Source organism: Caretta caretta, chromosome 10, assembly GCF_965140235.1.
Source record: "Caretta caretta isolate rCarCar2 chromosome 10, rCarCar1.hap1, whole genome shotgun sequence".
Taxonomy (NCBI): Eukaryota; Metazoa; Chordata; order Testudines; family Cheloniidae; genus Caretta; species Caretta caretta.
This window is the reverse complement of record NC_134215.1, coordinates 30,655,091-30,669,502: the sequence shown is the minus strand read 5'-3', so window position 1 is coordinate 30,669,502 and position 14,412 is coordinate 30,655,091. Positions and strand designations below refer to the sequence as shown.

Here is a 14,412-nt window from a genome sequence, read left to right as displayed (position 1 = left end):
GTAGCAGGCAGTCTGTGCTCCTGAAACCGACAGCCCAGTTCTGCAGACTCACACAGCTCAGAGAATCATTTCAATCGGCTTCCAAACCTTCGGTTGTTTCACCTTTCGCCATTCACCCATGCTCAGGCAACTGCTGCTTTATTAGAGGGGCTAGTCCCCCTGCATGAGATTTTACACTGAAGTCTCTTCTGCCTACTCTAGTAGGTATCCAGATGCCAAAACTTGGAGTGACATAGGGCAATCTCCTTCTCCTGACAGTGCCATGCCAATGAGTCTCAAGTCTGATCTGCTGGCAACACTTGCAGGCACAGAGAATGCCCACAAGGGTGCCAGGGTGGTTATTACGATGTGGCCACCTTTGGACAAGGAACCAGCCTGAACCACCAGTTCATTTCACACAGGCCCCTGAAATGTAATTCCCCTTACTGCTAACCTGTGCACAGCTGATCAGTGACTTAGGAGATGACCGGCGCCAGCTCATATTAATGCTTATCAGAGTCAGCCAGCCTCCAATAACACATCTTCTCCCGTCCAATGCTGCATGCCAGCATGTGCTGAACACAGCGGAGCTGCGACGACTGCCTACATGGCTTCGCCCTCAGCCCCGCTCCCAGGCACGGTGCTAGAGAAACCCCAACAGATGGGATATCTGGAAGGCAAGCGGTGCTAGAGAAACCCAACAGTATTCTAATCAGCTGTTCCCCAGAAGGGGCTGGGAACACAGTGTTGGTTCATTGAGCACCTCAGTGCTTGGACACAGACCATAACCCTGGCTTGAAGGACTATGATCTCCTGGGGGAAGACAGAAATTAGACTCATCTCCTCCCCCTCCTTCTGAGTTCCGCTCTGAACCACTAGGACAGCTGTTCCGCCACCAGAGGTCCTCCAAGACCCGGGTGCTGCTCCCTGAGATGGCTGGAGGCTTGGAAATAGTGATTATTGGCGGTATAGAAGGGAGATCTGCCTGGGGGTGATCATGGCTCTGAAGCGCAGAGGCTCTTGCAGCTGTGTGCTCCGTACATGAACCCTGGTTAGAATACTTGCTCTTTCTGCGGAAGAAGAGGGGAGAGGGACTTTTGGGGTCCTAACAGAAGGACCAAACTAAAGCCACTGTCACGGTAGAAGGAGCATCTATGACCGATGTTGCTGAGTCAGAAGCGAACAGCACTTCCAGCAGGAAGCCATGCAGAGCCCGGGGAGGGCTATAGTAGAGCAGAGGTGATGCAGATTAGGTCCCAGCACAGCAGATGCTGTCCTGCGATAGAGGGCAGGTGAAGCAGGCAGATCTCTGGGTGCAGAGGGTTTCTGAGTGCTAGGACGGAGACGATGCAGTCATGTCTTGGGGATGGGCTATAGGTATTGCAAGGTGGCCGGCCCTGAATGCATTCAGTATGTCCAAGGGGACGCTGTTGTAGCTTAAGGCTAGAATTGCTCTAAGAGGAGACAACGCAGTTGTGCCTCAGGGTTGGAGGTCCCCACACACGGTGCTGTAGCATAGCAAAGCTCACGCAGCTGGGCCTTGCTGGCGGAGGTTCCTGGTTGCTGTGCTGTCAGAATGAGATGATCCACCCCTCATTGCAGACCCCAGTTCTCCTCCGCTTTCCACCCAGCCACACCTGCTGCTGGCTGCAGTGGAGTAGAGATGGGGGCAGGAGGCCTCCCCATGCAGGAGATATGCTCCCCAGCCAGCCCAGAGGTGGGCACCTGACATTAATTCCCTTGTTGTGGTCACTCTTTGCTCTCAGCCCTGGAGAACCTGGTCTGTCAACTTCCGTTAGCTCCACCCAGTGCACAACTGAGGTCAGGGGCCCGCAGACCCAGCTCATTTATTACACGCTCTCTAGCAGGGCAGGGATTTATCAGGGTCAGCAGGTGGATGGCTTGCCCCCTTTTCCAGGCATCCTATGGGATTCTACAGCTTCACAGACCCAGGACATGGGGCACTCACATATCTCCTTCAATTCACTGGGGGCATGCAGCACCCTCAGGGCTGGCTTTACGCATGTCCTCTGCACCCACAGATCCACCAGAGCTAGGACTGGGTTGTACATAACCAGAAACTCCCCAGGCAACGAATGACATGAAGTATTAATGTTTTGCTCTTGTGGACACCTTTCAGTGGAGGATTGCAAAGCCCTGCATTAAAGGTGAGCAACCTTCATTATTCACATATAACAAACGATGTAACAGATACAGTGAGGGGTAAAGGGACTCAGCCAAGGTCACATAGCTGGAAAGTGGCAGGGTGAGAAATAGAACTCAGTTCTCCCAGCTCCACCCCTTGATCGACACACTAGGCCATGCTGCTGCCTTCTTCAAAAAGGCCTGAGTGCACGGAGGGCTTTTGGTACCGTGGCATACGGGGATCGGGTCAGTACTTGATGAGGCTGCATCACGTGAGGAATCAAATGCGGAGGGGATGGGGTGGGATTGGGACACCTTCCAATAGAACTTCAGGGAGCAGGGTGAGCCCACAGGCTAAAACCAGTCCCAAGTACACACACACACACACGAGGGATATAGCACATATGGAGCCTACGGGCACAGTCTGTACCCAGGCCACTGACCCACAGCATGGTCCAGTGGTGATCATCATGGATTGGCAGGCATGGGGAGCTCTCCTCTCTTCCCGGCTCAGACTTGTGGTGTCATCTTTGGCCTCTCTGTGCCTCACTTTCCCCAGGGGTGAAGTAAGGACACACTACTTTCCCCTCCCAGAGGGATAGGAGGAGACCTAGCCAGTGTGTACACAGCGCTCGGAGAGCTTCCGACTTGCGACAGAGGAGCAAAATGTTACGTTGCTCTAAGCGATGCCCGCGCGGATAGTTCTCCAGGAGGCAGAGGCGAGCCTGCGCACTCAGCAGACTAGCAGGCAGCATTGCACACGCAAGGACAGAAGAGATCAGAGTCCCGCAGCAATTAATGAGCGGACTGGGGAAGGAGCCGCCATGGCACCTTGGCAGGGGCAGCAGGGCCAGCAAAGAGCAAGGGTCAAAGGTTAGGGCTGTGGGCAGGGGAGCATGAGGTCAATGGCATGAATCGGAAGGCTGGAGAGGAAAGGGGTGAGGAATGGGGATGAAGACACATGGTGAGGAAGGGGGGAGAGAGGAGGAGGTGGAGGGTGGCAGGAGATGAAGGTATGGGGGACAGGAGAGAGCTTGCAACCTGGGCTCTACCTCTGGGTACTGCTTACTTTGCATTATTAGCAGAGATTGGACCAATCCTGCCACGCTGAGCTGGGCCCAGACGGCAATCTGTACCCATTACCAGATGCCCATGGCAGGACCATGTCCCTCTGGGCTAGGGGCTCCCTGGGAGCAGAAGGGTTAATACAGGCCATCTTAGGTATGCACATTCTTTTCCAGGCAATAACAGGCTACAGCCTTCCAGGAGCCTGGCATCAGGTTACTTTCTGATCCTACCTGCCCTGCCTCACTCCCAAGCCACCTCCAGGATCCCAGAGGCCACTGGCTCCAGGAAAGAGCGAAGGATAATTAGAGGGGGGAAATCCTCCACCTCCCACCCACTGGCTGCCTGCAGGGGCCAAGCAGATACAACCCCTCCAGCCTGATGCTCCATTTCCACCCTCAGCAAGGCCAGGTCATGTGATCCCCACGAGGGGAGGGACTTTGGGGACCCAAGGGGGAGAGGCACTGGACACCACCTGAACTGCCAGGGACCTCACTGTCAGCCCCATAGGTGCCAGCCTCCAACCCCTCTTTGGACACCTATCCCAAAGAGATTAGGTACTACAGTGCTCACCCCATGGAGCACTGTACAGACTGCACTAGCTGCTCCTCGCTTTTCTCTCTAACCAGAAGGGTCAGAAACTGTCTTCAAAGAAACAGAAGTCGAGAGTCTCACATATTAACAAAAAAAGAAAAGGAGGACTTGTGGCACCTTAGAGACTAACAAATTTATTTGAGCATGAGCTTTCGTGAGCTACAGCTCACTTCATCGGATGCATTCATGGAAGCTTATGCTCAAATAATTTTGTTAGTCTCTAAGGTGCCACAAGTACTCCTTTTCTTTTTGCGAATACAGACTAACACGGCTGCTACTCTGAAACCTCCCATATTAACCTGACCCCAGGAGCTGAGCCTTAAGATCATCCCCAAATATCACAGGACTCATGCTGGAAATTGTGCACTGGCAACCCTGCTGTGACTTGTCTCCTAGAATGTTCCCAGCATCTGCAAACACAGCAACAACCCTCTGCAAGAAAGCGAGACCATGGGGGAAAGCGTGGCACTGCTTTTGCGCCTCCCACGTACGAATCTCAAAGCACATTACAAACACCAGTGGATTAAGCCGGTACCCCCATGAGGTAGATAAATCAGCATCAGCATCCCCATTTTACAGAGACACCAAGCGCTTGTCCACAGGGGGAAGTTGCTCAGGCCAGCTCTCCTGGAATAGCTGCCCATGGGGTCCCTCTGTTCCAGAATAAAAATGATTTTGTTTCAGAGTAATTACTCAGCTTCCAAAGAGCACTAATTATTCCAGAGGGCAGTGACCTTTATTTAGGAACAGTGTCCCCACGGGGAGCTATTCTGGAATAGTCACTCCAGACAATTGCCCCATGGAAAGAAGCCCTAAGTCACTTGCCTAGGGTCAGGGACAGAGCCAGAAATCAAACCCAGGGCTCCTGATTCTCAGGTTCCCTCACCACTCTTAGGAGCAGATTGGTGGCCAGGGACTGTCAGATCTTAGAGACCAGCCCCCCACATCCCCCTGAACAAAGCAGAGCTGAAGGGAAGGAAGAAGCTTTGCTCTCAGCTCAGTGGCTTCTCCTGTGGACTAGCAATGCTGCTCTGTGAACGAAGTTCCCTGGCTCATCCCTCAGCAGCACAGCCTTGGATCCTCTCCAAGAGCACAGAGGGAACCTGTAGGATGCTGCAGATCCCCGTCCAGAGGGGGCAGTGGTGTGAAACTTTTCCGGTTACACCATTATCACTGAACCACTCTAGTTCTCCCAGAATACTCTAGTTCTCCCGGAATAACTCCCCCGGGGCCAATCTTGTTCCAGACTAAGAATGGCTTCTTCCAGCACGGTTTAAACCACTTCCCAAGGGACACAAGCTCCACCAAACAAGGCCCTCCTGGACCAGGAGGAGCCAGGTCTCCCCTAGGAGGGCTGGGCCAGTGTAACTACACCACTGCACTGGCCCAGCGATCCTGGCACGGACCCAGCTGAAAGGGGGGCAGGTCACAGGGCACTGGCAGTGGTGTCAGGACACTACACTCGGGGCTTTTGCTGGGACAGCTCTGTCACCTCTTCACCCCCCTGACTACACAGCTGTGCCCGCAGAGGTTTGTAGCACAGCTTGTACACATGGGACAGGGGCTACACTGATATCACACTGGTTGAAATTCACACCCTACCTTATGCCAGTATAACTTTCCCATGTAGACGAGCCCTTAGGAGCTAACTGGCTCCCATTTACTGGCAGCTCCCAGCTCTGCCCCAGTCTCCCTGGGTGACTTTGGGATTAGTCTTGGTGCCTCAGTTTCCCCAAAGCAGGGGATAACAGTCCTTCCTTTCTCCCATAATTTTTCTCTCAAGATTGCAGGCTCTTTGGGCCACATTTTTGTGTTGCACCTAGTGCAACAGGGCCCCTGAGTACTACCCTAATACAGATAATAAAGACAAGCAAGCTCATATTTGACCCTTTTTCCTCTTTTCTCCCCCTCCCAATTCCCCCTCGCCCCCTCCCCCAGAGCTCTGCCAGCTACAAGATTGCTTTTAGGATTGGAACTGCTGTTTGCTGCAGCATGCAGAATCCCCCCCCCTCCCCCGCCCCATGAACCCCTTACAAGCTGCTCCCGGAGCACTGAGCGAGCCCCACATCACCCCAAGAGTTACAAAAGCACTTGGCCACTGGGCTCAAAAGCTTGGGGCAAGTTTTTACAATCCCACAATGCACTGGCCCCTTCTCCGCCCCCTCGAACAGAAACTACAGACAGCTCGGTGATGGCCTGGGCCCCAATCCCAGCCCCTGGGTGTGCTCTCAAAGGGGAGATTGTTCTTGGGCTTGCTGGGCTGCACATTTGCCTTGTAATCTAAACAAGAAGAGCCCTGCCTCGCAGGCACTCTGCAGGCTGGCGAGAGCCCTTCCTTAATTACAATCTGTGAAATGCTGAAGCGGAATCAATGCCACAGCAACAGCTGGTAACTGGAAGCTTTTCCCTGCTCCCCTTCCTGTCTCAACAGACACAAGCTGGTTTTAGGAGCCTCCCCCTCCAACCCCGCCTCCCAGGCTTTCCCCCCAGACCCAGAGCTTTTCCAAACTCAAGTTGTATCTGACTCCTACTGCGGGTTGGGTTTAATTACCTGCATTCAGTCTAATGCCTGAGCCAGCCCGGCCCCTGAGCACTGCTTAGTGCTTTCAGGCCTCCAGACAGCCTCAAATCCCAGACCAAACCCCTGCCATCCCCCCCACCCCCATCTCCACACAGCTGTGCTGCATACACCACACCTACGCACACTCCCTGACACAAGTGCATTGCTCTACATGCACAGCTGCACACACACGCACACTATATTCTGCACACACAAGGCCCAGGCACCGTTCCGGCCCGGCCCAGGCGTGCGATCAATGCCATTTACACGTGTTATCGTATTTCCTCTTCGTGCAGGTTGGGTCCAAGTCCCAAAGGAAGCTTGAGCCAGGGCTCCCAAAACTAGAGAGAGCAGCCTGGCTTGGGGCAGTCCTTTCCCCCCCTCCTCTGGCTATTGTTTTATGTCACACGCCAGGAGTCACTTCTCCTGGGCATTGTTTCCTGGTTTCCATAGGCCCTTGGGCAAGGACCTAGGATGGAGCTCCCCACTGGCAGGAGGGGGTGAAGCTCAGCGGCTGTGCCTGCTGTTGCCAGCGGGGAGGTAGTTGGCCTCACGGCTCGTGTGTGCTGCACAACATGTATGCTCCGGGCGGGTAAATGGGATGTAAGAGAGCGAAGCCGGGTAGGTAGCTCATGCTGCGTGGGACAAGGTGCCCAGCCTGGACAAAGCAGGAGCCGGCCGTCGAAAGCCCAGGCGCCCCATCCCAGCCCTACCTTCGAAGTCCGAGAGGATCCCCTCCAGGTGATCGTTGACGGACAGCTGGGACATCCTGGCTCACTTCACCCTGACAGCAGTGTGGGTGGGTGGGTGCTGCTCTGCTCCTGGGATGCCCCTCCACGTCTTCTAGCTTGGGCAGAACCTCGCCATGCCAGAGGGAGAGGAGAGACTCTAGGGAAGGGAAAAGGGGGGAGTCTGACCCAACTGCCTTCCACCCCCAAGCCAGCCAGCCCCCTCCAGAACCCAGAGGGCTTCTGCTCTCTGGGACGAGTGGCAGCGGAGGAGAGCAAAGGGGAAGAGAGAAGATCCCCTCCCCCTTGCCCAGAGAAAGAATGACAGACCCCCCCCCCCCCATCCCCGCACCATACAGCCCACCCCCAGCTAAGCCCTTGCTGGGATCACATTGGCTGCACTGGATTGCCTGTCCCTGCCCTGTGCAGGGAGAGGAGGGGAAAGCAAAGAGGAGGAGAAAGCCAGAGAAAGGAGGGGTGGGGGGCCCAGAGTCAGAGCAGCTCTTGGCACACAGAGAAGTCAGAGAGAGGGAGAAGGGGCGGGGGAGGCTCTGCAGAGTGCTCCAGCAGTGGGGGCTGGGGGGGTGAGTTCTGCTCCAGCTCAACCCATGGCTGGCTATAGGGGCTGGTGGTGCCCCACCCACTTCCCGGCGCGGTCTGCCCATGTTCCCGGCCGTCCCAGGGGGTCAGCTCCTGGAGCCCTTCCTGGGGAGGCTGCCAACAATGCACCGATTGCGGGCCGCACGCCCACCTGAACCGATAGCGGAGGACGCAGGCCGCCCTGTCTCCAAGGTTGAATCGGCCCCCACGGTGCACTGTCCCAGAGGGGGTTAGGGGGAGCAGAGATCGGGTGCAATAGGGAGAGAGAAGACAGGCTCGGCTCGACAAGGCAGGTATTTTCCAGCTCCAGAGCCCACAGGTCAAAGATCACCTAGCGTTTCTTGACCTCCTCCACCCCCATCAGGGAGGGACCCGTTCTCAGCTCGGGCCCATCCTCTGCAGCCAGACTGGAGTAGGGCTGGCCTTACTGCCCCAGAGCCAGAATCAGTTACAGGGCCTGACCTGGGGGCAGCCATGGGAAGAGAGATGTTACCAACATCCCCCTCTCTGGAATCCCGGAGGGGGATTTTTGGGGTAACCAGCAGTTTGGGAATCCTCCTCCCAGCATAGCTGCTGCAGGAGCTGACAGCAAACCAGAAATGAGGGATGTCGGGGTGACAAGCTTTTGCCACTCCCTAGGGATTTACAACACCCCACTAGCCTCTCACTGCACAGAGCATGGGGTGCAGTGGGGTGGGGAACAGCAGGGGCATTCTTCCACGCTCCCCCCACGAACAAAGCTCCCCCCACAGTAGATTGTGAAGGTGCTCAAAATAGGATTGATTGTGCTCTACCAGGCTCCTTGGGCACAGCTACACTGTGGCCGGGGGTGGGCTCCACAGCATCACTCCACTCCACTAGGCTCCTTGGGCGTAGCTCTTCTTCACTGGGTCTCGGCCGCCCTTCCAGGATCTGCTGGGCTCCTGGGGCTTGGCTTTGCCTGGGTGGGCCTCAGCAGCGCGCTTCCCAGCGGAGCACCTAGCAGACAGGTTGGATTCTTCTGCCCGACAGCCCCCACATCTGCGGCATGGGGCAGTTCTGGAGAGTTGCTGGCTCAAGGAGGTGGTGCTAACTCAGGCCTACCGGCGGGCACATCATTCTCCTTCTCTCTCTGTGCCGGTGGACCGGTCTCTCTCAGAGCCCCGGAAGGGCTCCCTCTCCCTTTGATTAGCCAAAGGAATATTGCCCTCGACCACAAAAAGCTGAAGCCTGGCCAGGTCCGCCAGGGACCCTAGCACGCGACTCCACACCGGGCTCAAGTGAGATGGCCCACGCTGGGCTAACTAGGGCTGCTACTGCAAGCAGGAATCAGTGCCGGCCTCCCGCTGCTCCCCAGAGCTACAGCAAAGGCACAGTGAGCGTGTGGCCGGCAGGGAAAGGGTTAGCTCTCCTGCCGGCTTGTGGCTTGTGCAGCGTCTGTTGGTGAGGGGGTTCACAGCCAATGTGGGAGGGGCAGCGAAATCCCTTCTCCAAACACAAGATCCCCCTGCAGAGGCTTTCCCCAAACTACCCAGCTTGACACCTTTTAATCTAGCGGCTCAGCTGAAAGTAAACAGCCAGGGGCTTAAATGGTTTCTGGGGCCCCTCCCGCACTGGGGCGGGGAGGTGAGGCCCCATTCCATGGGGAGTGGAGCTGTGGGACCGGGGGCTTTTTGTAGGGAGGGAAAAAGCTTCAAACTTGTCAAAACTGACCCTTTTGTACACAAAAAAGTCTGGGTTTCCTATCTGAAATGACCTTTCATCTCGCAATTTAAAAGGGTCTTGCCCCCAGAATACAAGGAAAGCTCTGTCTGGAGAGCAATGCCCCACTCTGCCTCCGAGTGGAGGCTGTGAGCCCTCCTACGGCCTGCCCCCCGAACGGATCTGCTGGCTGGGCCACCTTCTCCCTGAGCACATCCCAGCTCAGCAAACACACTGATTCCAGGCTCACACTGTAGTCATGAATCCAGCCTGCTCCTGTGATAGGGTGAAGTCCCAGATACCCAGAACCTCTTGTTAACTCCAGAGGTGTCTAAACCCTTGAAGGTCTTCAGGACACTCGTCTCATGAGCTGCCAGTTCTCAGCAGTGCGCTCTGTTGGGGGGCTTCCTTTCCCTCCATCCTCATCTCCTCTAATCCAATAGATAATTAACTTGATTTTTTCTTGCCTGAAAAGACTGGAGAATGTGACTGTGAGAACACAGCTAATGCCCCAGGAAAGGGCGAGGGGGCAAGTAGGGAAGGCCCCAGCCAGCTGTGCATTGATGAAGTAACAAGGACTCAAAGGACCCCCAGATCAGTACAACGGCGCTCACAGAAACATGGCCTCTGGCCAGATGCAGCATTCCCTTTTGCTGTGTCTGACTACGGTTCTAATTTGTTAAGCACCAGCAGTGTGCTCGGCCCTGTACGTACGATACAGACAGTCTCCGCCCCAAGGAGCTTACATGGGAACGTGAGATCTTGGTAGGACCTAGGAGGTGGATGTAGAGGAACCAGGAAGCACAAGGAGGACGAATGACTTGCTGCTTGTTTGGATTTGTTCAAGCACAGGAGACTCGCTCCTTGCAGCTGATACAGAGATCATTGGAGGGATCTGAGTGAGATGAGGAGGATGGCTTGGTGGGTAAGGTGAGCAGACTCTGCAACTGTGGTCTCAGCATGAAACACTGGGGGACAGAGGTGGGTCCATGAGAAGTCTTCTGTTACCAAGCTAAAGGGTCAGCGAACCCTGGCTGTAGGTTTTGCTGGGCACCGATGTGCACCACAGTCCCTCTCTCAATAAGTGGGGTCTGTCCCACAAGGTGCTGTTTACATCTGGTCAAGTTGTATATTTCACCTCATTACAACTCACTGCAATGCTGCGCTGCTCTCTGGTGGTCTCTGCAAAGGACACTTACAGCGTTTAAAGAGCCCACAATCAACAGGAAAGTATAGATCAGGATTTAAGTCTCCAGTCTCCTTCGTTAGCATAGGGCCTGCCCAGCCCTATTCCTGTCTGGTCACCGTGGCTTTTGTTGGCAGGAACAAAGCAGCCCATTCTCTCAGCGCAGACGCTGCTTCCCCACCTGAGCCGGGGTAAGGTAGCAGAGCAGATGTCCTCCGAGGGCGTGTAGGAGAGGCCCAGGGACACCTGCCATGGAGCAGCAGACAACCCCCCAAGTCACTCTCTGAAGTAGCTCTGCCTGGTAACCTGGCCTCTGCCACCCGCTCAGCAAGAACTGCAGCTTGTGAGGCAAATTCCACTCTAGCCCTGGCAGCAAGCCATGGTAATGCAATCAAGAGCAGGATTTGGACCTGTATGTTTAGGCTGAGACAAGGGACAGCAGGGGGGAGTTTTGATTTGAGTTCCTAGAAGATGGGGCCTCTCTTCACGTCATGATGGAAGAGCAGTCTGGGGAAACCCACACAAGTACTCCTTTTCTTTTTTCCACACTAGGCAGTGTTCCCTCTAAGGCAGATTTTGGGTGGTTGGTAGAACGGCAGAGGGAAGGTCAGTCACAAGGGACAGAAGATCTTGTATCAGGGATCAGAACAACATACCCTTTTCTTCTAAGGGGTGCCAGGACTTTCTGTCTTTAACCATTTCCCAGGATATTCATTCGAATCCAAAGAAATGCCCATTGGCTTTGGCTGGCTGCACAGCCACATTTGCATTTACGTCCTGCCAGCTTTCTAGCAAACCAGCGTTCTGGCAGAAACATCAGTAAACAGTCCCAGACAGATGATTTCGGACTCCAGCATGAGTATCAGCACCAGAGAACAGGGTGTAAACAACACACCACATGACCCACGAGCCCAGCCAGAACAGCTCACGTATCGGCTGCTCACATGCCACTTCTAGATAGACGCTCAGTCTCTGGTCACTGATCTTGTTCGGCAGCTAATTCTCAATGATAAACAGGTTAGAGGCAGTCCTGCACCGATGGGAGACTGTTTGGAAAGAGGGTGCAACAAAGGAACATAGACTCAGAGAGGAGGGGCAATTCAGCTCAGCTATCGCACAGATAGGAGCAGGACCATTAATGGGGCAAGGTCTGAAGACCAGGAAGAGTAAATTTCCTCAATCCCACCCTCGCTTTTTCCACCAGCATTACAGCCCCAACAGATGCCCACTGCCTTCCGCTGGGAGGGCAACTGTGGTTTGGACTTTACTCTTCCCTGGTTATTTTCAAGGCCCATCTGCTTCTTTCCTAACTAAACCATGGCTCCTCCTGCTAGCCTTACCAAGCCAGCAGGAAGCTGGATCCTTACTCAGCCTTGGGCATCTTCCCCCCAAAATTCTTTGCAGACAGTTTGCTACGGGCCATGATGCAAGAGCCAGAAACACAGCCAGATTTTTCCATCCCAGGTGGAGTTGGCAGCGTCTTTCGCCTCATAAGCTGCAGCCCATTGTCTGGGCCTCACTGAGGGAGGGGAGAATCCTGCAAAGTCTTTTTAATGAGCCACTTTCCCCGACTGCTTTGATTTTCAGCCCTGTTTTGTCCTTCCATGGCCCGTCACCAAATACCTTTCAGACTGGGAAGATTTGTCCTCTTTACCAACAGTGCTTCATTCCCAATTCCTTTGCTTCATGCTCCCACGTGATCGCCTGTTCAAAGGAGGAAGGCTCTGCATCAAGGCCAGGAAGGATTGTCTTGGGCAACACAACCCCAGCATTGCCATCTGTCTGCCTGCAGGGAGCATTTCCAATGGCCAGACAAGCCAGCCTCAGAACGAGGTGTCTCTCCTCCAGCTGCCGGCACAGGCCAGCCAGGAATTTCCTATATAGCTCCTGCCACTCAAAGAGCAGGGCCAGCTAGACATGCCCCTCTCACACAGAAGAGAAAATAGGGGCTCATTGGCTAAAGATCTCCTTCCCCTTCTGCCCCATCAATAGCAGAGGATTTCTCTGCAGGAAACCAGTTACCGATCAATAGCAAAACCATCCCTGATGTTAACGCACGAGGGGTAGGCTGAAAAGTCTAGATAAAGCTAGAGATGTGAGATGCCCCGGGGCGGGGCTCAAATGAAGTGGGAGAGGTGATGGACCAGCCGTTTGTCTGGGTTCATTCTATTTGCATTTTGCTTTGACTTGCAGACTCCGCACCTCGGAGGGACAACTCCACTGAAGCTACCAGCGTCAGCAATGGCTTCCACCCCAGACCATACGTGCACAGGCCCAGGTTCTCAAATCAATGGGAGTTAGGCACTGAGCTATCTTTGAAGATCTAGACCTTTATCCCATCGGTAGGTCTCCATGATGGGCACGTATCATTGCCCTCACTTTACAGACGCAGGAACAGAGGCACAGGGAGGGGAAGTGATTTGGCCAACGTGGGACTAGAAGCCAGGTCTCCTGGTTCCCAGCCCATTGGATCATATTGCCAATCTAGTCATCGCAGCTTCAGAACCAGCTCCAGAGCAGGCGACACCTGCCCGGGTCCAGGTGTGCTAGTAGGTTCCACACAGCTCAACCCAAACGCTTTCCCCTTTGCAGGTCCTGGGGCTGAAATACACCCCTACCCTCAGGGCAGAAGAAAACTACCAGCACACCTACACTCCAAGCTGAATGGCGGAGCGTCAGTGGCCCTATTCCCACAGCTAGGAGAGAACAGACCAGCCCATCTGCAAGCATTTAATGCCATCCCCGCCTTCCTCTTGTCTTGTTCCCTCAGCAACAGAGACCAGGAGCAGAGGGAAACATCGAGCACTGAGAGAGGAGGGGAAGGAGCGGCTCAGGGCCCAGCATCAGAGGGACCAGAGGCTGCACACTCCCGTTTGGATAGGAAGAGTCTGTTGAGCTCATCATCCCGTTGGCAGGAGAGTCTCAGACTAGTGGCAGGCTGGCTCAGGGCTGAGGAGAAGGAAGGCTCCGTCACTGTGAGCAAGGAGGTAGAGCAGCAGTGTGAAGGTCGGTATGGACAGAACCATACCTGGGCCCCAAATACTAACTGAGCAGGTTCCCCGAAGCCCCAACTTGGACTGGAAAAGCCCGGAAGGCCTCTCTGAGCTGATCTCTGGTGATTCCCCCTCCCCATCAACTTTAAGGGGAAAACACGCTGGTGTTGACTCCATACAGTTGAAAGAGGCCTGCGTGACAGCCCTGAAGCATGCCGGCCGGAAGCCAGCACAGCCCCACTGACTTGTTGACTGAGTACCCCACCAGGCTTCTGCACTGTGGCTCAGGAGCCAGGGACTCTTATCATCTCCTGGCCACTCCGCACGCCAGCCCCACCATTAACCATGGCTGGTGAAGCCCTGTTCCATGGGCTCCAAAGGCCACCAGGCTCTAAGTCACTGAGACTGCGTTCCCCTCCTCCCCCCTCCCCCTGGGAAGGGTCGGAGGGTGAAGGAATTAAGCCAGGTTTCTCCCTTGGTATCTGTTAACACGCCCAGCTCCAGGGGATGGGAGCTGCACCAGCCGCAGGAAGCCAAAGGACAGCAGGGGGAACTGCTACTTAGATCACATTGCCTCCTGTTGGCAGAAGTGAGAACTTTCCAACAGGAAGAACTTTCAGGAGATTCAGCCAGGGCCCCGTTTGCAGTGGGGGTGAACGGCCTGGTAGCTGCCCAGCAGCGCACTTTGCGAGGGATGTCTTGCTCCGGTGCATTCCTCAGGAGAGGCAGCAGCTGCCCAGCCCGCTCACTGACAGGAATACCCAGGCCGTGTTCATGCAGAGGGGGAGAGCTCACGAAAGTGGCACCAGCCAAGTGCCCTGCTCATTACGAGCCAATGCCTGGGTCGGCTTTGTCCTGCACTCCTGAAGCGCTACCATGCAG

At 55.0% G+C, this 14,412-nt stretch overlaps 1 protein-coding gene across 2 annotated transcripts in view; it reads right to left on the bottom strand.

The window, feature by feature from the left end:
• Positions 1-14,412, bottom strand: part of SEPTIN12 (septin 12) — an 83,564-nt gene that overhangs the window by 61,807 nt on the left and 7,345 nt on the right. The window contains exon 1 of one of the 2 annotated variants that reach the window (XM_048866438.2): positions 7,057-7,370. The exons of the other annotated variant lie outside the window; for it this stretch is intronic. Within the exon in view, the coding sequence (XP_048722395.2) occupies positions 7,057-7,111 (55 nt within the window). The 5' untranslated portion in view covers positions 7,112-7,370. Of the gene's footprint in view, positions 1-7,056; positions 7,371-14,412 lie in introns of those variants that run through there. 2 annotated transcript variants of the gene reach the window in all.